Consider the following 21,996-nt stretch of genomic DNA (forward strand, 5'->3'; position numbering starts at 1 on the left):
TTATCTCCGACCAAGAAGCACATTTACCGGGAAGCAGCCTGCGGAGGGCAGCAAACCTCCAGCAGTCTGTCTGAACTGGGTCCAGCTCTTATTACCCCCACCTGCTGGTAACACAGGTCCATGTTCAAGCAACAACTTTATACAACTGTATGTATTCCAGTTGTATACAATTGTATTGTAGCTGTATATACTACATAGGCCTACAGTTGGCCTACTTGTTAATTTTCACATTGTAATGGTACATACAATAATCCTGTTAAAAATAATGCATATTCAAACTATCCAAGAACATGATCTGTTATTAGGCCTGGAGCAAAGAAATTTGCCGCTGGGGCCCAGTTGACCTTGACTTGACTATGTTTTGTTTCCAATACTTCAACTTTCAATGCTTCACATTTGTTCCAGCTAAACATACAAGGATCGGCCCTGGGTTTGCTCTCCTTGTCAGTTCAAATCTCAAGTGAACTTACTTGGCAGTATGCAAAGCCTGAGTTGCGGTGCAGTGTGACTCAACCTTATCCTCTGCTCTTTCCTTTTCAGATGCAGTAACAGACATTCATGGTGGACACACCTCATCGGGTTCAAGTAAATTTGTCATCCTGTTCAGATATAGATATGTGCCATTATCATACACGTCAGCTCCTGGTATTTTAATTTAGTGGGGTAACTGTGTGTTTTTATAAGCTACTTCAATAATTGGTGAGATTTACACCCACAGTCTTTCGTGAGACCAACAACCTCCCAGCCAATCAAAAAATTTAATAAAAATTAGTGGTTGCTTCCCCTTGTATCATGAGCTGAGGTGAGGCCAAATGAAAGTGTATTTTTAACAAAAATCTGTGTAATTCAGAATACATAGACATACATGTCTGTACTGACAGAACCTTGTGTAAATACTATAACACACTGTAACAGTGTGTTATTTTACAATCAATCAATCAATCACTTAATCAAGAATTGAATACAGATTGTTACCGTCATTGTAGTGTTATTATTATTATGTATTTTTCTGACAACCTTTTAGAAAAACAGAAATGTTACAGAATTATATTGATAAAATAAGAACTTTATTATATTAAATTGTAAAATTTCAAAAAAGTCGTTATCATACATTTAGAGAACTTTCAAATGTGTAATTACTGTTAAATGATTTTAAATTTTACAGTACAATGCATATAAATGTGTATCTCTTTTACAGTAGATAGAATGTAGAGGCACTCCCAAGTTTAATAAGGCATCCAGTGACGTATGTATCTTTTTCCACCCCTTCATTACTGATGTGAGCAAACGTAAGCTGTATTTCTGCTGCACAAACAGTCCCTAGTCTAACCAGAACTTGTTCTGCCAACGGTTCTACCAACAGAACAACAAATTCTACCAACGTCTAGACTTGTTCCATACTTGTCCCGTACTGTTGTAAGACTCGCCCCATACTGCTGTTTGTTTAAGCAAAAGCTCTCCTGAGACTTTATCCATCAAAAACTTTGAATCTAATATTCACCCCCCTTCACGCTACAATCCAGTTACAATAACCGCATCACTTCCAATCAGCATGGAACTTGGTAGGGAGTTATCTGGAAATCCTTCCTCCTTTGTGCTGACTTTTGTTAAGCTCGATAAATGCAGTTAATCCAGTTTTATAAAATGTTGCTTACACAGGTGAGAGTATCATGAATATTATGTTGTTTCATATTCATCCTCCTTAATATTGTCTAATCTGTTGAGTACTGAGGACATACCACCACTTGGAAGGAGAACAGGTTTGAGTGGCAAGCATAGACTTGTTCTTGGCTGCTTGGAGCAAACACCAGATCATCACCATCAACAGAATTAAACTCAGTAACGTGGAACACATATCTCCCTTCACACATGAGAACAAGCCTGTTTCTGTAGCGAATACGTCCCTCCATCTCACTGGGCAAATCACTGTTCTTTTCTTGAATCTTAAAACTGACAGCTGGCAAAGTAGGGCAGGAAACACCTTCACTTGAGCAGTCTTCATTTCTGACATATACAGTTGTTTTCCAACGCTTGTTGTGTAAAGCAAAATAAGCACTGTTGTGAACGGGAGTTTGGAATTCAGATGTCAGGCTATTGACACTCTGGCCATGAACAGTGTAGATCCCTGAATTCTTGAAATTTATGACATCGTGAGTGCTAATGGTAAAGCCCCATGGCTGGCCAGTGTAAATCCTGGATGTGTAGGCATTTTGCTCTTCTGTCAGGTCACTGAGCAATGTTGTTAAGGGCAGAGCATTAAACTGAAACCCTTGCAACTTGCTGACATAATACTGTGAGGCATCGAGTTTGTATAAGTCCTCAGCTGGTATCATTGGGAAACGGATGAGCTTCAGAAGGATCTCAGGAATTGTTGTGTTTCCTTGAGCTGCTGCCCATCTCTCCAGTGCACTCAGGAGGACGGTTTCATTGCGTACCACAATGTCTGAGCGAGACAGAAGAGAGCTGACCAGGGCAAATGGAAGATCAGTCCAGGCTGGGGAACGGATCAGAGCCTCACAGTTCCACGCCAAGTAGCGAAAATAGAGTTCCTGCAGTGCCTCATCACCTGCACGAACTGTGTACTGATAGAAAGAGTATTGATGGTGGAAAAAAATATCTTCTGTGAGAAACAATTTGAAAAGATTTTCCGCTTCATTCTGAAGTTCTTCCAGGCCCCATTCAAATGCCATATTGAGAATGCAGAGGACAGAGGACTGTGTGATTTTAATCTTTCTTGTGTAGAAATACCTGAAATTCAAGCAGTTTAATAGGTAAGGCTCAGATTATTGACATAAAACATACAACAATTTTTACAAGAGTTTCTAGAAGTAGCCATCAAATAAATCTGTAAATAATATTGTTGTCTTCTTCCCTCCTCCTTCCTGTGGCCAGGTCGCCGGCTGTCACTCCCCCTTGAGAGGGACGGCACTGGCTAGAAATAAGGCTTTCCTCATAGGCTCCCTGGATCATCTGACGCACAAGCAAACCAAGCTGCAAAGGAAATTGTGGAGGTGCAAATGACAATACTGTTTTCCTCCACATGCCCTCCACATATATCCAGCTGATGATCGACTGACTGGCTAGAAAGGTGTCGGATTCCAACCAGGCGGGAGCAATTCTCTTTCTCTCCTCTCCAGATGAGGTAAATAAGAAGGAAGTGGCACATGATGCCTGCACTTCCTCTGCCTCAGTGCTGTCAAACTTCTTCTTCTACCTCACGCCCCTTAGCAAACCAACTTTTTACAACACATTAGAGGAAGCTTTGTTTCCCCATCTCGGCTCTTGCAGTGTGCTGACCATGACGGGCACACTTTTGTCATGAATTGCACTTCAGACAGCGTTTTGTAGTCTCTCAGGCCCACCTTTTGACCCATAAGATCATGGGAGTCTGGCTGCCAAAACAGTAATCAGCAGCCTTCTTCCCCCTGCTAAGCAACAGTGAAGCCCTGATGACACTTCTTTAAAATAGAAATGGAAATCACCTGGATGTGACTTTAGTTCTAAGAGTACATGCAAAGCACTTTAACAATATGGTCAGCTGGTCCCTGTCTTTAGCTGCTAAGCTTAAAAAGGAGCATATTAGCAGGAACACCTGCATTTTACAGTGCATAGACACTACCTCCTGATTGGATGGTGAGTGCAACAATCTGCCTCAGTGGGGTAAATCAATGGTGAAGCTTGTTAGCCCAAAGAGGGCTAAAAACTTACTCATAGAGCATCCAGGTAACTTCTATTTTTGGGTTGCTTTTACCTGACAAAGGTGTTGGCATGCTGACTGCAGGCAGAGGTGACATTAATGCTGAGGCTGTTGAAGTCTGGCTGTGACGTTTTGAGGTTTGAGTTCAGAGAAAGGATGACACTGTGAGCACAGATGGTCTCAGTGGTGCTGCTGTCCACCACCACTGCGATGTTTAAATCACAGTCATGTCCACTTTCAAACAGCTCTCCTAACTGATGAGAGAGGCTGGTGTTGTGGTCCAAGTCATACTCATGGCTGGGTGATACGTTTATGTCAGGACCTGGTAGAGACGAATATGAGTACAGTAAAGGAATGTGGGTTCAATGTTTAGGGAAGAGAAACTGAAATATCTTATTCATCAGAGTTCGGCTTTGGTTGCCTTACCATTTTCACATCGGACACCAGCATCCTCACCATGACCACAGTTGTGAACCCCCCACCCAGCAAACTGACACTGGAGAAGAGTTGTCTCTGTCCCACCACAGCCTAAATTATCCATCCAGATGTTGCCACCCCCTAACACAACAGAAATCACACAATAAAGAACAGTCAGTTTTATTTTGACAGGATAGGCACCTGTAGTAAATGTTATTTGTAATGTAATCACGCTTGTTTTGTGTGTACAAATCTAACTGAACTGCTTCTAAAGAGCAGCGTCAGACATGGCTGAGGTTTTCTACATATACTGTTGTGTCAAGCGGTGCTTCCTTACCTTGGCCAAATGTGGCTGATTGCAGAGCTTCTCTTGCTCCTGGGAAACTGAGCTGCCGACACACTACTTGGGCATCATTCATGTCCCAGTCGTCATCACACACAGTTCCCCAAGCACCATTATGAAAGATCTCCACACGGCCCTCTGAGGAATCTTGACCATCCTTCAGCCTAATATAACCCTCCTCTTGACCTTAATTGGTGCAACAAAAGCAATCAGACAAAAGTAATGTGATAACCAGCCAGTCCTCAGTGATTGCTACTCAAATAGACAAAGACAAAAAAGAAGTAAATCATGTCTGTTGTTATGCTTTCCCTTATATCTACATGGCAGTTCTAATTATCATTGTAAAAAAATGTTAATTGTCTTTAGGATAAACAAAACGTGGTTTACCTTATTAATGTTTGCATTTTAAACATTACAGACATTACGTGACTTACAAATTATCAATCTTTTCTGTCTTCTTGAACAGTGTATTGCCTTCACTTTCATTTACAGAATAAGGCTGGATTAATTCACACCAGCTTATAGTGAATACATCCAAATTTTGCCCTTTAAGACAGTAACATTTCCAACATGTAATCACCGTGAGTAAAACAAGTATAATTATTTTGTAGGCTCAGAGGAAAAGAGTTTACTCACCAGCAGACAAGCTGACACTCAGAAAAAGGAGGATGCACAATAATAAAGTCTTTTCTTTCATTTTGATTGTAGTGGACTGGGGAAAACAAAGAACAGCTTTAAAAATGTCCAGGACATTTGGAAAATGGTGACCAGCCACTGCTGTTTCTTTACACCAAAACAAAACAGAGATAAGTTTACAGTTTACAGCCTGTTGGTTTCCTGTCACTTTTATTCTATAGCTAATTTTAGGATCAAATACATTTCAGGAAACCAGACATAAGCTACTGTGGACATGGGACATAGTGATCTAATGCGTGGGTCTTCTAACATAGATCCCAATGTGTATAAACACATGCAAACACAGTTTCAAAGAACATCTGCAGTATGATGTGACTAAAATGATGTTTCTCTAACCAAATCATACCATTTTTCTTGTTAAATAGCTAAATGAACTTACCAAAACTGAAGGTCAAGTGAAATAAGAGAGGCATCTCAGTGAAAACAAATCTGTGCAAAATCTTTTACTGTACGTAGTCTTCCAGGAATGGACACACCCAATAAAGGGGTGTGTCCAAGAAAAATAATATAAAATCAACCAGAAACACCAGGGATTAGACCCAAATGCTAGCACAAAGAACATAATGTTCTTTCAACAGAAAAGGGGGACTATATGGCTATAAATTTACTTAGGATCAGTTAATTAATGAGCCAGTGTTAAATGGTACAAATGTTAAAAACAAGTCAGGAGGCTGCAGGGCCTTCTGCTGTTGCATCGCTGCTCTGTGTAATAATCAATCAATCTCAAATTACTTTCTGATCTGAATTTTAAAAATCATATTTCCAGATATTAAATTATTGATTTATGCTTATGATTTTTCCCATATATACGACAGCCCGTTTCTCTGTCACCTTTATCCATCTCTTTGAGAACAAATAACTGCAGTGACACCTTGAGGACTTCAAGGTACAGTGCTGCCTCCACAATGCTGGTCACGTTTCTAACATATAGGAGATATTACACAAACAGACATCATACACAGACACTGGGTGTGTCACTGGGTTGTTAGCAGTCAGTGAAGAATTTGGTTATATTTTATACTGTGTTTAGCTGTAAAGAGAAAATATTTTCAAAACACAAGTGTCTCACGAACAAAGAAAGCATCTGTCTATCTGTCTGTGTGTCTGTCTGGGGGAGTTGGGGGCATCTTACCAAGGCAGATTTTGCCATCTGTAATCTTATATACTCTGTAAATTATCAACCAGAACTAGGTTGGATTAACGTCAGAATGAACTAAAAAAATTTGGATTTGTATTATTTATAGCTTCTTTTATACCAGAAGGTTACTTTAGGGTGACTTTATACTCATAATTATATTAATAACTATGATCAAGGCGGCAGATCTCACACTCTGGCTCCCACACGGGGGTAGGGGGGTTATGGAGCGTTGCTAAGCAACACTCAGCTTCCTGTAAACTGAGGGAGGAAGGTGAGGCCAGGGAAAAGTGAATGTCAAAATCTGACAAGGTAATTCAAGAAATTAAAGCTTTTTAAATAAATAATTCATAGAGTAGGTAGCCTATAGCTAGGGCTCTGTCTGACTCTGGTTTTTGGAGCGAAAAAAAAAAACACTTTATAACCTTAACTTCAGTCGCCGCACAACAAGAATGTCAACACAGCAAGAAGCAGCGAACATCGGCAAAGTGCTCAACTTTCTTCGAGAATGGGACCGTGGTGACAGGACGGTCCGCAGCCGCATGTTGAACACCTTTGTGACTCAAAACACAGGGAAGACGTTTTATGAGCTGGAGTGTGAGTTTGCACAGGTGTCCAGTCTCTTTCTGGCTCGACTCACCACGTGGATGAGACTCACGTATCCTTTCTTTATGTACGGCGTGGATTCCGCTGTTAACAGATCAACGGTGGCAATAAATGTTCAGTCCACAGAGTTTTTGGACCCTGCTGAACTTCATAACAGTAGGCAAGCGAAATATTTGGTTAATACAAGCATTTGAATGTGGTATTCCATATAATGACTTCTTAATTTGTAATATTTTCAGTTCTTATTAACTGCACATTTTTTATGTCCAAATTATATACAATTAGTTTTGTATGCAATTAAGCCTATACAGATGAACTTTTGACAAAATGACGAGGGGAATGAGGAAAATGATCCATAGGGGTCAAGGACTTGTGAGGATGGGGAGCTATATGCATGTAAAGCCAAGTAAAATGTTTTAAATTGGTCAAAAAAAAAAAAAAAAAAAAAAAAAAAAAACGTTGTCTAGGTCGGTCTACTCTTCTTTCCTGCTCTGGATTTACTATGTATTCAGCTGAGACTCGGTCCTTCATTGAATGTACAGATACATGTTTGGGACATTCTTGGGACTCCAGTTGAGAGCAGTCAGGATCTTCCTGTCTGCATCAAGCCAGTGAGTGAGATAAAATACTGCATCTGTGAGCCACTGGGCCACCTTTCTAACATTTCCTCACTGATCAGTACCTTTGTTTGCTCTGGTTTGTTTTTTTTTTTTTTGCTAGCGATCAATACCTGATGGAGTTCCTGGAGGATGGAGGTGTTCTCACTCTCTTGGACATCTTGAGCCACACTCAGAGCAAAGAGGAGGACAAGGCAGAAGCCCTCCATCTACTGCTCACTGTCTCAAATGCTGGTCGCAAGTACAAAGAGATTATCTGTGAAAGCCACGGTAAATTTCATCATTCGTTCCTTCATTCAAATTTGTGGAATACATGTAGGCCTTATCAGTATACTTTGTACTTATGGTCAATTGGTCAATGCAATTTATAGCACTGTCTTATATATAAATTATCAATTTAATCTGTGTAGGAGCCATCATATCAGCTTTGCCCTCTCTATATTTTGCAGGTGTCAAAGTCATAGCAGAGTGCCTGGCCGACTCAAACACTGAGGAAACCCAAGAGACAGCTTGGGCCCTGCTGGAGTCCCTGTCCCATGGGAATCCTAAATACCAAACTCAAATCTACAAAAGCCTCATTGCCCTCATGACATGTAGCTCTCCTAAAGCCCAGCAGCTGGTCCTGCACACCTTACGCACTGTGCAGGTAAAGCTAGGGATGAGGAGTGTATATCTTTATTTAATCAAGAAGTGACGATTTTTTTTGTAATGATAACCTCGCAAAATATATCTTTACAATTTAAGAAGTAAATTCAATAAGTTATTCTCTCTCACAGTCCAAAACAAAGACGGCCCATCACAGCATTGTAGAGCCTCTGCTGAATATGCTCAGGTCCCTGCACCTGGAGGTCCAGGATGCAGGTAAGCAGAGAAGATATTCAGAATTGCATGGTGGTAACACTTTTTTGCAGTGGCTTCACCTTTTAAACTTGTCTGACACTCTTCTTTCACTATGTGTCTTTCTGGCAGCTATTAATCTTATCTTAGACCTGAAGTGTTATGATGTGAGGCCGGTGCTGCTCAGTGGCCTGGTGGCTCTGCTGAGACCTACTAAAGAAGAAACAAACTCACACCAGTTCACAGAAGGTGACACTTTGGTCTGGATGTCTGTTAAAATGAACTGTCTTTTCAAAGACCGATACAGCATCTCCTTTATTCTGATCAGTGACAGAAAGTGAATTTCTATTCGGAAACTGAGACCACTCAGGTTATGTTAATGCTGTCTTGCATAAGCTAAACACCAACAAACTCATCGATTAATGTCCCGGGATTTTGTCAGAGACCTAATTTGTGACATATTCTCGCATGTTTTGTTGACACATACAATCCCATCAGAGGCTGAGATGATCAAGGTGACTGGATCTCTGGCTGTATTCGTGCAACAAGCTGCTGCAGCTAAAGCTATACGGTATGAGCACTGAGTGAAGATAATGTTTAAATAGTCAGAAAAGGTGATGTTCATTTTGTAATGTAAAAAAAATCTTGTAGGAATAAACTTCAGTATATTATATATTGAATTACTTTAATTGTCTCAGTGTAAAGTTATTTTCACACAGTAACTATTGTTTTATGATGCTCAATGTGTTGCAGGTTGCTGGGTGAGAAAGATCAACAGCTTTCTCATGAGCTTCTCTCTCTTGGAGTGATTCAGTGTCTCCTGCATTCTGTGGCCAACAGAGAACACACTGATGCCCAAATACAAGCCAGCCTGGCCTTGGAAGTATGTACGTGTTTTCTTACACACGCAATTTGTGAACGCACACAGATGAACGCATACACGTTTGCTTTCCAAAGACAGTCTATTGTGCAGTATGATTTGATGATCGATGATTTCTACAAAGCCAGTGTAGTGATTTTTTGCTACACTTAAAAAGCCACTGGAGCTGTTAGTGTGAAATTTTTGGAAAGTTTGTAAGTCAGCAAAAGTTCAGATTTATTATACACTTAAATACAGCCCACCAGTTTGTGTTCCTGTAAAGCCCATTGTTTTCTTCTTCCATAAAATAAACCAAAATGTTCCACAGAATGTACAAACCACAAAACGGCATAAACAAAAGCTGGAGCAGAGCAGTCAGAAAACTCAAGTCTCTCAGTCAGAGCTCTTCAAGCTGGAATCTCTGCATGTAAACACATTTTAGCTTTGTCATTGTCAGTGGTGTATTACAAAAATCTGAGTGCCGTACGTAAGCAACGTCAGTGGGACCACTTTCCTTTGTAATTTATCCATCACAATCAACTAGCAAATACTTATGTTATAATGATTATTGGGGTAATCAGAGACAAAGTGTTATATTATTATATATATATTATAGAACACCACAGTTCAGTCTCTTACACTGAGTAAGGCTTACTGTATTACTGACAACAGAATAATATCTGACTGAAGTCATGTTTCATTTTGCAGGATTAGGGTTAATTTGTTTTCAGCAAGTGCCAGCCCAGTCTGTTGCAGCATAGCAGTATCATTGTAAAACTTTAGAAACTTAAAGGTACATTTCAAATACATATCATGCTCTAAAACTGACTGACTGAATTTAACTTTATGAGCCCAGCTCATCTGAAATGATTAGTAACATCAGATGATTATGATAAAACAGTGCTGAAACAGTGTTTTTACAACAGTGTTGTATTTGCAGTTTTTTTTTTTAACTGCAAATAAACACAAAAATTAGATTTTAAGGAAATTCCCAGGCCCTTCCTATGTCAGGTCCGCTTGCTCCTGTTTCCACCATCCCCCTAACCACTACACCCCTAGGCCCCCTCTCTAACATAGCGCTTTATCACTCAAATGCAGGCACATATATTCATACACACTTGCATACTACCACTGACTGTCTGCTGTCGTCTCTGCCTAGCACTTTGTCCGCTCATTCCCAGCTATAGAGGAACCTGTTCAGAGAGTCATGGGCAGCGCACTGTTTGCAGCCTTCATGGTAAGCTTTAATAACCTGTAAAATACTATTAAAGCATTGGTTTAAAGGCCAATGTGAGAGCTGGTACAAGGCAGTATTAACAAATCCAATCACCATGTTTCTACAGCACAAAGCTGAGACTTTGTACATGAATCTGGATGAAACACAAGCAGAAATCCTGCTAAACAACAAAGTCAATATAACTGGAGGTAATGATTGTAATAACTTTTTCTCAAGACTGGTCAGAGGTTTGTTTTTTTCCCTCTCAGTTTGCTGAGTAATTTTCTTGTCAAATTTTGCATTCCAGTTTTGGATGGTGAGAACTGTGACGGCTGACAAAAAGAACACTTGATGAATTTTAATGATGCAGATAAAAAAAAGGACTTTTTCAAAATGTCGTGTTTATATGTTAATAAAAGACAGTTTAAATGATAACTATTGCTGAGACTTTTTTATTTGGGGAATCATGACAAAAGTTACTAATTTGAATATTTACATATGATTTCATGGACAAATCTGTTATTATCTATGCCGTTTTTAATAAGGTTTTAAACGGAATTATTAATTTGCTTAAAAACTCCATGTGGTTTTGATCAGATGGAGACGTTAGAATTTAGGTTTTGAGAACGCGCTAATGAAAAAATGCATCCTCTAATGCAGGGTAATGATAGTAATAGTCAATAATCAATATGAAAAGATAATAGCGCAACCATAAAGACCTTACATTACTTAACTTTCACTCTGACCCGCCTACCGGAGGTGACGTTATACCTGCGTACCCTGTCTCCTCGCAGCTGATTGGACGAGCCCCGTCCTGAAGGTGGCGGGAGTCAGAGTGAGTCCATGAGATAAACAACAAATGAAATAAGTCTGTAAATACGGTGTCTGGTCATGAGCAAGTTACGTTCAGCGATGCACAGAAGCAAAAGAGCCGGACAGGAAGTGATAGAAACTGCAAAACCAAAGCACAAGAGGACAAAGACAACATCGAAAGAAGGTACAGCTACCGTGTTGATGTTACTCAACGTATTAGCGGAAGGAGAGACACTAAAGATTCTTGGTTTGTTCATATGAATGTGAACCAGCACAGTGTTTGTGTAAGTAGAAAAGATCCTAGAGGGCCACACTTTTATCCTGTGGGCTCATGCATTATGTTAAGTTTCACACAGATTTTTCAAAGAGTCAACCGTAAATGTTTGTGCAAACTTATTTCAAATAAAGTTTCACCTCATAAAGCAGGTATAAATTAGGATATTCTCTATCCAGCTCACTGCAATGTCTGTGAATGACTTACCTCTACAGGTGCTACATTAAATTGTTGGCGTTTTTTAATATTATAGTGGTGATATAGCTTTATTGTCTGAGTGTAATTTACAGAATATGTTAAATATGGTAAATATGAAGTGATTAGTAATACATCAAGCATAAATGATGCATTTAAGAAAGAAAGTTCTTGTAAGAAGTACACAAAGTACACAAATGGTATAAGAATAAATAAGAAGTTGTTCATGTGGAGTAAATCACACAGTAAATCACAGTTCTCCATGGGGCAAAAGAGTTTTTCCAATTTTTTAGGAGGTGGATGGAAATGCAAGTGCTGCGTCTTGGTCCTGGCTTGTTTGAATTTTGGGGTCTTTTAAGGCTGTTCCCTCACTAACATCACATATTCTTTTAATACATTTCTCCCTGTAAGCATAAAGCATTTGAACAACCATCCTGTGGTATTTGGTAAATATTTTACAACTTGAAAGTCAGGGGAATTTGCCTTGTAAAAAGTTTGAGAGTAGTATTTTTGGTGTTCCAGAGGAAACCACACAAGCTGCCTCGCCGTCCACGTACCACACTTTCCCTGCTCCTGCTGATGTTGTGCTGCTGCGCTCTCAGCTCCTGAACTGGTACAACAAGGAGAAGAGAGAGCTGCCATGGAGGACTCTGGTAAAAAAGAAACATTGGATTATACACTTTTTTATTTCAACAATGATGCTTTTATCACTGAGATTAAAGTCACAACTAATTTCTTCTCTTATTTTGTCACTGTACTGATACAAAAAAAAAAAAAAAAACAGTAATGTGATGTCTTACAAGTCTTTCTTGTTATGCAGTGGCTTTTCATTGTCAGATCATACTCATTAGTTGATGTAGAACCAGTGCTTACAAATATCATGAAGTAATTTAACTCACTGGTTCCTGTATTTCTCTGACAGGCTGTGACAGAACCAGACCTCAACATCAGGACATATGCGGGTAGGAAAATGTTTTCTTGACAAATTTACATATGTTTAATTGCTGCTGATGCTATTTACATGACAGTTTCCTCTTTTTTTTCCTCAGTGTGGGTTTCAGAGATCATGCTGCAACAGACTCAAGTTGCCACAGTAAAAGACTACTACAACAAATGGATGAAGGTAGGCAACACTGAGGTATTAAGTACTTTGGATTCCTTGTGTTATTAAATCTAGTGAATATACAACAGGATGTGTAATTTAGACTCTTCCTTCATTATGTTCCAGCGGTGGCCCACCGTGCAAGACCTTGCAACTGCTACACTTGAGGTGATTACTAAAAGCAGGTACTGAAGTGATTTAAAAAATGTTATTGTTTTCAATTTGAATTAATTTGATTCTATTCATTTGTAGGAGGTGAACCAGATGTGGGCAGGTCTCGGCTACTATTCCCGGGGAAAAAGACTTCACGAAGGAGCTCAGAAGGTCTGTGTTGCACTTTGTAACATTGGTTTTGTACCATGTGCCTTTGTGTCACTCTGAGACCTCGATTTTTCTAAATAGCAAAGAGCAAAGATTTAAAAAGTGATTCCCTTCTTAAAGTGTTTAGTAATTGAAATGGTTATATTTCAACAGTGATTCATAATAAGAAGAGGAATGCAAAGGAAAGGATTAGGGGTTAAATTTTATTGCTGTTTTGCTTTTCAGGTCGTGACAGAGCTGAAGGGACAGATGCCCCGGACAGTAGACAGCCTGCTGAAACAGTTACCAGGTGTGGGTCGCTACACTGCTGCTGCTATAGGTTCCATTGCACTGGGACAGGTTGGTCATCAGACACACACACACACACTCACACTCTAACAGTAAACTCGGAGACCACATTTGAAAACTTCACTGCCTTGTTTTATCACTGAAGACTGAAATCACGCCTGTTGCCTAGGTTACCGGAGCCGTGGATGGGAATGTTATTCGGGTGCTGTGTCGCCTGAGGGCCATCGGAGCTGACAGCACGAGTCCTGCAGTAACAGAGGCGCTTTGGTGAGTTTAAACTCCAAACTAATATTCTCAAGGAACCTGAATTTTGATTTTGATACCAATTCTCACTGTGAGGTCTTTGCATGTTTTTCTTTTTGGCTTCAGGGATTTGATATGTCAGTTGGGTGCCTATAAACTCAAAACTCTGTCTACTCTGTCTACTGATCAGTTACAGACTGCATACAGTTTTCATTGGCTGTTGTAAACAAACTGTTACCTTTGATTCTCTGTTCATAATCAGCTTTACAAAGGCAACTTTGTTTTACTCTACACAGAATGATTCCTGCATGGTCAAAATAGTCTCAAATGAGTCCAGACAACAGCTGTTTAATATTTTTTGTGCTGAGATTTTATTTACTCAAAGGTGTTAAGATGAGATGTCAAAGAAACTGTTTTAAAAAACTACTGGACATTCCTAAAAAAAAAAATATGAAACAGCTTTTTATATGATTATAGCTTTTGAAAAAGAAATATTCTGTTCTGAATTCAGTATTTTTAAATGGTGTTAAAGTAGTTTTGAATTTTTAATTAACATTACTCCTAATAAAGATAATATCTTGAAATACATTCATTTTTAAACTCTTAATTGCTAAATATGTTGTGATTTTAGTTTTGAATGTTGCTTCTTCCTGTTGTATTTCAGGGGTCTTGCCAACACACTGGTGGACCCAGAGAGACCTGGAGACTTTAACCAGGCCATGATGGAGCTGGGAGCACGTGTCTGCACCCCTAAAGGACCAGTGTGCAGCCAGTGTCCTGTACAGTCTCATTGCCACTCTTATCGCAAGGTAAAGACTATCAAATGTGTTAGCTACTGCTAATAAAAACACAGAAGACGATAGTTCAGCGATTAATGTGCTGGATCATAGTAAGGTCAGGCTGCTACTTTGCACTTATACAGTGTCTGAATGTTCAGGTTCATGTCAAACAAGAGCAAAACTCCAAGAAGCTTTTGTTGAAGCTGGAGAAGAAGACTTCCACCCTGCCTGATATAGAGGACTGTAGTAAGTGTTCTCCCTCCTCTTGCCTCATTCAGACCTTTCAGACGCTCATATAGTCGAGACATTAAACTACTTTTGACTTTTCTCCTCTCTCTCAGTGACCAGTGGGACGTGTCTGCTGTGTCCCTCGGAACCCTGGGACGATGAGCTGGGCGTTCAGAACTTCCCCAGAAAGCCGGCAAAGAAACCACCCCGAGTGGAGCGAACTCTGACCTGTGTGGTCGTCAGACCTGGAGAGGACGGAGAGGACGAGTACCTGCTCACACAGAGACCAGACAAAGGTCAGTGCCTACAGAGTTTCCCACTGACGGAGGATCTGTTTGCAGCAGTCAGTTTTCTGCAAAATTAATCAGTCCACGGCCTGATAATGAGACTGAATGGTGTTTTGTTTTCACGTACCTATTTCTAGGTTGACTTTTCAGTCATTGTGCAGCTTTGACCCTGTGTGTGTGTGTGTGTATTGTCAGGTTTGTTGGCAGGCTTGTGGGAGTTTCCCAGTCTTCTGCTGGAGGAGGAGAACTCTGAGATGAAACAGAAGAGGGAGCTGTCTGCTGAGATCAGCAGGATACTGGGAACTCATTTGACTGAGAGTCTCTTTCAGTACATTGGAGAGGTAAGCCACGGTACCATGCACGCTTTTACACATGAAGAAACTCTTTCTGTAGCCTTGTGACAGCCCTCTGATGGATCACTTATTGATCGCTGTTTGCAGGTGGTTCACATCTTCTCCCACATCCACCAGACTTATGTGGTTCACAGCATGCGTCTGAGGGATGATGCACAAACGAAGACCGAAAATGTGCAGTGGCTCACGAGAGCTTCTCTGCAGGAAGCTGCTGTGTCCACAGGAATGAAAAAGGTTTGTGTTGTTTACACAGCTTGTATGTGTGCATGTGTGTGTTATTAAATTATTAAATTAAGCATCAGACAATGTGAAGCACAGTTGCAGGTATGTCTGTGAATGTTCTCATTCATCCAGGTCATAGTTCTCTCTTTGAAAATTGAATCGAAGGCAACTGGACATATGTTTGTCTGGGAAGACGTTTCGCCTCTTATCCAAGGGGCTTCATCAGTTCATACGCATCGGTCTATCTAGCATCGGTCGCATCGGTCTATCTAGTCCGCACTAGTCAGACTAGTGCGGACTAGATAGACCGATGCGTATGAACTGATGAAGCCCCTTGGATAAGAGGCGAAACGTCTTCCCAGACAAACATATGTCCAGTTGCCTTCGATTCAATTTTCAAAGAGAGTTGCAGGTAGTTGTTGAGTTTGCTTGAAGCTGATGTGAAGGAAAGGCAGGAGTGAGTGAGTGTCCACACACAGTATGTTCATGGGATCATGTCAACTCTCCTGCAGATTGTGAAGCTTTATGATACTTTGGACAGTCAAAAAGAAAAACCCTCTAAGGTAATTACCTCTATATATTTACGCATTTTATAACTTTATTGAATCATACTATGATAATAACAGATGTCACTGGTTTTTGCTCGTTTTTAGGATGGAAAGAAGCAAAATGCCACTGGTACAAAAAATGACAAGAAACCACCGACCTCAAAAAAACCCAAACTGAGTGCAGCCAACAGCAGAGGTAGACAGCTCTCCCTCAGCTCCTTCTTCAGGACAGTGAAAGAGGAGTCTTGATGGAATATGAGCACAGTTGTTTCCACATTAAGGTGTTTTTTTGGTGCCATGGTTCCCATCAGTTTTTATTATATTAGATGAAACAAAAACAACAATATATATATATTTTTTTTTATATTTTTATATATATATATATATATATATATATATATTTTTTTTTTTTACTCATTTGATATTCTCTCAGTTTCTCTACCTGAAATTTACTGCAGGGTTGTATTTTGCTTTCTACAAGTTTTTGTTATAAGTTAGTATGTCACTAGCTCTCAGAGGTTATTATAACAGAAAAAAGATCCAGTTAAAACCTCAAGAGAATATTTTTAGCATAAACCAGAGAACTTGACAGTGACTCCTTTTTACATGTTTAGTCTTCATTAAATGCAGGGGATGACATGATATTCTACTGTTGCTGATCTCATAAAATGGTATTGTATTGGGTTTATGTGTACACTGAAAGGAATTTAGAAACTTGGAGCTATATATATATATATATATATATATATATATATATATATATATATATATATATGTTGCTGACCCTGGGAACCCCTTGAACTTTTTGTTAGAATTTTAAAACAAAGATGTCTATTGTCTAAGATTAAAAAAAAAAAAAAAAACTTTAACGTGTTGCAAAGCTGAAAAGCTGTTTAATAAACATATGCGTAAAGCCATTTAAACGAAGTTAAGTGTTTGAGTTTGTATCATTCAAAATTTTGACACCAATATTTTCACTTTTACTGCAAATGAATATCGGCCTCCTTGACTACTAATAATCGGTATCAACCCTGAAAAAGCCATATCGTCTATCTTTGAAAATCTCAAATGAAAGTCTGTATGAGGCCATTTAGAAAATGGGTTGCCATGAAATAATTTGCCCACTAGAGAGCACTGGCTCATGTTTTCAGACTCCTTGTACCAAACCATGGGCATTTGAGCTGTGCCATCTTACTTCTCCTACATTTCTGCTGTGTTTGTGTGCTCTCTACATGTCCAAATCCTTTGAGTTCTCTACTTTCTCAACAATTAAGAACTATTTCAAATCATATACAATCATGTACATCACCACTTACCCACGGACATAACGCAAAAATACGTAACACATTACAGATTATATGTCAAATCCAAGGTTTTCTTTCCTACATTACAACAGCATTTCCACAAATGCCATATCTCATTCTAACTAGATATGTTGATAACACAATATTTAAGAAATGCTGTTGAAATATAGGTTTTGCTTTACCTTTACATCACTTTAAAAAGTAAAAGGCACTGGTCATGGTACACCTAGTACATTAGGGTGGGGTTCAATTCCCTGCAGTGCTCTGCTAATAGATTGATGATGTAAGATCCACACAAAATCCTAAATCTACACAGCTTGTCATGACAACTCCATGTTAACACATCTATGTAGAATGTATGTATTTCCAGTATATAGCTCACACCAATGCTTCCACTATCTTCTCGTCTTTGCAACAGCTCTAATCTCATGTGCTCTCCAGATATACAGAGACATACACATGTACAAAGGACATGTCTTCTCCCCCAGTAGGTGCTATATGTGTGTAGCATGATATGAGCATGTCACTGTGTTCTGTTTTGTATGTTGATCAGTTTCTCCCTCTTCATCTGGTCTGCTTTGCAGTGAACTACATGAAAAATACACATATTTCCTAATCCTAGTAGTTGGCGCTATTTGTGTATGATGTAATCAGTACATCAATCTGTTTTGAATCACATGATCAACATGACTGTAAAGTTTGATCCAGATTGGATGAAGTATGTGGGACATGCAGACACAAATACATCCATTTCCTGTGTGTTGGTGAAGGGTCAATTTCTTGGCGGCGCCACGACCAGACTGTGTAACCCAGACCAAAGCTTTTCACAACTTTTAGTCATGAAGGCCTTAAGAGCAAACAGAGCAGTTTTCAGCATGATTGGATCATTCTCCTAGGACGAGATCGTTAAAGAACAAGCTGTGCAAAACACAGAATGGTGGCATTTTTCCAAAATGGCGGACTTCCTGAACATCGTAGAACTATCTTACATAAGACTTTTTTTCTCGTATCTATGTGATGCATCATGCAAAAATACTGATATTTTAGTAATACCTCAAAATGTCAAAAAAATGTCAGTATAGAAAGGCTTCAAAATCAGCCAAAGAGAGTCTTATAATACAAAGGCCTCAAAATGTCATAAAAAAAACATCATAGTATAGTAAGGCTTCAAAATGAACCAAAAAAGTCTTACTTTAGAAAGGCCTGAAAATATGCCAAAAAAAGTCATATTTTAGTAAGACCTCAAAATGTCATGAAAATTGACATACGCCTGTAAGGCATTAAAATATGGCAAAAAAAAGTGATTTAAAAAAAACGTCATAGAAAACCGCTTGAAAATAGGCCAAAAAAACCTCAAAATGTCATACAGTCGTAAGGTGTGAAAATAGGCCAAAAATGTCATATTTTTGTAAGACTTCAAAATGTCATAAAAAATGTCATAGTATATAGTAAGGCATCAAAATCGGCCAAAATAGAGTCCTTTTTTTTTCAGACCTCAAAATGTCATAGTATAGTAAGGCGTCTAAATCGGCCAAAAAAGGTCATTTTTTTTCAGACCTCAAAATGTCATAAAAAACGTCATAGTATAGTAAGGCGTCAAAATCGGCCAAAAAAAGTAAAAAAATTTTTGACCTCAAAATGTCATAAAAAACGTTATAGTATAGTAAGGCGTCAAAATCGGGCAAAAAAAGTCAAAAAAATTTTTTGCGTCAAAAAGTCATAAAAAACGTCATAGTATAGTAAGGCGTCAAAATCGGCAAAAAAAAGTCAAAAAAATTTTTTGCGTCAAAATGTCATAAAAAACGTCATGGTATAGTAAGGCGTCAAAATCGGCCAAAAAAAGTAAAAAAATTTATCAACTCAAAAAGTCATAAAAAACGTCATAGTATAGTATGGCGTTTTTTTCGGGCAAAAAAAGTCAAAAAATTTTTTGACCTCAAAATGTCATAAAAAAGGTCATAGTATAGTATGGCGTCAAAATCGGACAAAAAAAGTCAAAAAAAATTTTCACCTCGAAATGTCATAAAAACGTCATAGTATAGTAAGGCGTCAAAATCAGACAAAAAAAGTCAAAAAACATTTTGACCTCAAAATATCATAAAAAACGTCATAGTATAGTAAGGCGTCAAAATCGGACAAAAAAAGTCAAAAAATTTTTTCACCTTAAAATGTCATAAAAAACATCAAAGTATAGTATGGCGTTTTTTTCGGTCAAAAAATTTTTTGACCTCAAAATGTCATAAAAAACGTCATAGTATAGTATGGTGGTTTTTTTCGGGCAAAAAAAGTCAAAAAATTTTTTGACCTCAAAATGTCATAAAAAACGTCATAGTATAGTATGGCGTTTTTTTCGGGCAAAAAAAGTCAAAAAAATTTTTCACCTCAAAATGTCATAAAAAACGTCATAGTATAGTAAGGCGTCAAAATCGGACAAAAAAAGTCAAAAAAAATTTTGACCTCAAAATGTCATAAAAAACGTCATAGTATAGTAAGGCGTCAAAATCAGACAAAAAAAGTCAAAATTTTTTTTGACCTCAAAATGTCATAAAAAACGTCATAGTATAGTATGGCGTTTTTTCGGGCAAAAAAAGTCAAAAAAATTTTTGACCTCAAAATGTCATAAAAAACGTCACAGTATAGTATGGCGTTTTTTTCGGGCAAAAAAAAGTCAAAAAATTTTTTCACCTCAAAATGTCATAAAAAACATCATAGTATAGTAAGGCGTCAAAATCGGACAAAAAAAGTCAAAATTTTTTTGACCTCAAAATGTCATAAAAAACGTCATAGTATAGTATGGCGTTTTTTTCGGGCAAAAAAAGTCAAAAAAATTTTTGACCTCAAAATGTCATAAAAAACGTCATAGTATAGTATGGCGTTTTTTTCGGGCAAGAAAAGTCAAAAAATTTTTTGACCTCAAAATGTCATAAAAAACGTCATAGTATAGTATGGCATCAAAATCGGGCAAAAAAAGTCAAAAAAATTTTACACCTCAAAATGTCATAAAAAACGCCATAGTATAGTAAGGCGTCAAAATCGGACAAAAAAAGTCAAAAAAATTTTTGACCTCAAAATGTCATAAAAAACGTCACAGTATAGTATGGCGTTTTTTTCGGGCAAAAAATGTCAAAAAAATTTTTTGACCTCAAAATGTCATAAAAAACGTCACAGTATAGTATGGCGTCAAAATCGGGCAAAAATAGTCAAAAAATTTTTTCACCTCAAAATGTCATAAAAAACGTCATAGTATAGTATGGCTTTTTTTCGGGCAAAAAAAGTCAAAACATTTTTTGACCTGAAAATGTCATAAAAAACGTCATAGTATAGTATGGCATTTTTTTCGGGCAAAAAAAGTCAAAAAAAATTTTCACCTCAAAATGTCATAAAAAACGTCATAGTATAGTATGGCGTTTTTTTCGGGCAAAAAAAGTCAAAAAATTTTTTGACCTCAAAATGTCATAAAAAACGTCATAGTATAGTATGTTGTTTTTTTCGGGCAAAAAAAGTCAAAAAAATTTTACACCTCAAAATGTCATAAAAAACGCCATAGTATAGTAAGGCGTCAAAATCGGACAAAAAAAGTCAAAAAAAATTTTGACCTCAAAATGTCATAAAAAACGTCACAGTATAGTATGGCGTTTTTTTCGGGCAAAAAATGTCAAAAAAATTTTTTGACCTCAAAATGTCATAAAAAACGTCACAGTATAGTATGGCGTCAAAATCGGGCAAAAATAGTCAAAACATTTTTTCACCTCAAAATGTCATAAAAAACGTCATAGTATAGTATGGCTTTTTTTCGGGCAAAAAAAGTCAAAAAATTTTTTGACCTCAAAATGTCATAAAAAACGTCATAGTATAGTATGGCATTTTTTTCGGGCAAAAAAAGTCAAAAAAAATTTTCACCTCAAAATGTCATAAAAAACGTCATAGTATAGTATGGCGTTTTTTTCGGGCAAAAAAAGTCAAAAAATTTTTTGACCTCAAAATGTCATAAAAAACGTCATAGTATAGTATGTCGTTTTTTTCGGGCAAAAAAAGTCAAAAAATTTTTTGACCTCAAAATGTCATAAAAAACGTCATAGTATAGTATGGCGCCAAAATCGGGCAAAAAAAGTCAAAAAAATTTTTCACCTCAAAATGTCATAAAAAACGTCATAGTATAGTAAGGCGTCAAAATCGGACAAAAAAAGTCAAAAAAAATTTTGACCTCAAAATGTCATAAAAAACGTCATAGTATAGTAAGGCGTCAAAATCAGACAAAAAAAGTCAAAAATTTTTTTGACCTCAAAATGTCATAAAAAACGTCATAGTATAGTATGGCGTTTTTTCGGGCAAAAAAAGTCAAAAAAATTTTTGACCTCAAAATGTCATAAAAAACGTCATAGTATAGTATGGCGTCAAAATCGGGGAAAAAAAGTCAAAAAATTTTTTCACCTCAAAATGTCATAAAAAACATCATAGTATAGTAAGGCGTCAAAATCGGACAAAAAAAGTCAAAATTTTTTTGACCTCAAAATGTCATAAAAAACGTCATAGTATAGTATGGCGTTTTTTTCGGGCAAAAAAAGTCAAAAAATTTTTTGACCTCAAAATGTCATAAAAAACGTCATAGTATAGTA

The 21,996-nt window shown here is 37.8% G+C and overlaps 3 protein-coding genes across 3 annotated transcripts; 2 read left to right on the plus strand and 1 right to left on the minus strand.

Annotated features, from left to right (window-relative positions):
- Positions 1-1,028: 1,028 nt before the first annotated feature.
- Positions 1,029-5,611, minus strand: LOC121182872 (galectin-3-binding protein B-like). Its single transcript, XM_041039494.1, has 6 exons — positions 5,533-5,611; positions 5,094-5,169; positions 4,452-4,643; positions 4,124-4,255; positions 3,752-4,019; positions 1,029-2,748 (listed from the first exon to the last, which is right to left on the minus strand). Exons 2-6 carry the CDS (start codon positions 5,152-5,154, stop codon positions 1,713-1,715), a joined length of 1,689 nt encoding a protein of 562 aa, XP_040895428.1. The 5' UTR covers positions 5,155-5,169; positions 5,533-5,611; the 3' UTR covers positions 1,029-1,712.
- A 1,129-nt stretch (positions 5,612-6,740) lies between these two features.
- Positions 6,741-10,804, plus strand: armh1 (armadillo like helical domain containing 1). Its single transcript, XM_041040779.1, has 11 exons — positions 6,741-6,946; positions 7,437-7,505; positions 7,615-7,781; positions 7,961-8,157; positions 8,288-8,372; positions 8,481-8,597; positions 8,847-8,919; positions 9,102-9,231; positions 10,367-10,444; positions 10,551-10,632; positions 10,731-10,804. The coding sequence occupies exons 1-11, from the start codon at positions 6,741-6,743 to the stop codon at positions 10,757-10,759; spliced, it is 1,233 nt and encodes a 410-aa protein (XP_040896713.1). The 3' UTR covers positions 10,760-10,804.
- A 433-nt stretch (positions 10,805-11,237) lies between these two features.
- Positions 11,238-16,439, plus strand: mutyh (mutY DNA glycosylase). The gene is made up of 15 exons (XM_041040389.1): positions 11,238-11,420; positions 12,228-12,358; positions 12,628-12,667; positions 12,755-12,828; positions 12,934-12,975; positions 13,060-13,131; positions 13,354-13,467; positions 13,586-13,683; positions 14,324-14,468; positions 14,597-14,684; positions 14,780-14,962; positions 15,149-15,294; positions 15,394-15,540; positions 16,041-16,091; positions 16,182-16,439. Exons 1-15 carry the CDS (start codon positions 11,315-11,317, stop codon positions 16,323-16,325), a joined length of 1,581 nt encoding a protein of 526 aa, XP_040896323.1. The 5' UTR covers positions 11,238-11,314; the 3' UTR covers positions 16,326-16,439.
- The last annotated feature ends 5,557 nt before the right edge of the window (positions 16,440-21,996 follow it).

Source organism: Toxotes jaculatrix, chromosome 6 (genome assembly GCF_017976425.1).
Source record: "Toxotes jaculatrix isolate fToxJac2 chromosome 6, fToxJac2.pri, whole genome shotgun sequence".
NCBI classification, from domain to species: Eukaryota; Metazoa; Chordata; class Actinopteri; family Toxotidae; genus Toxotes; species Toxotes jaculatrix.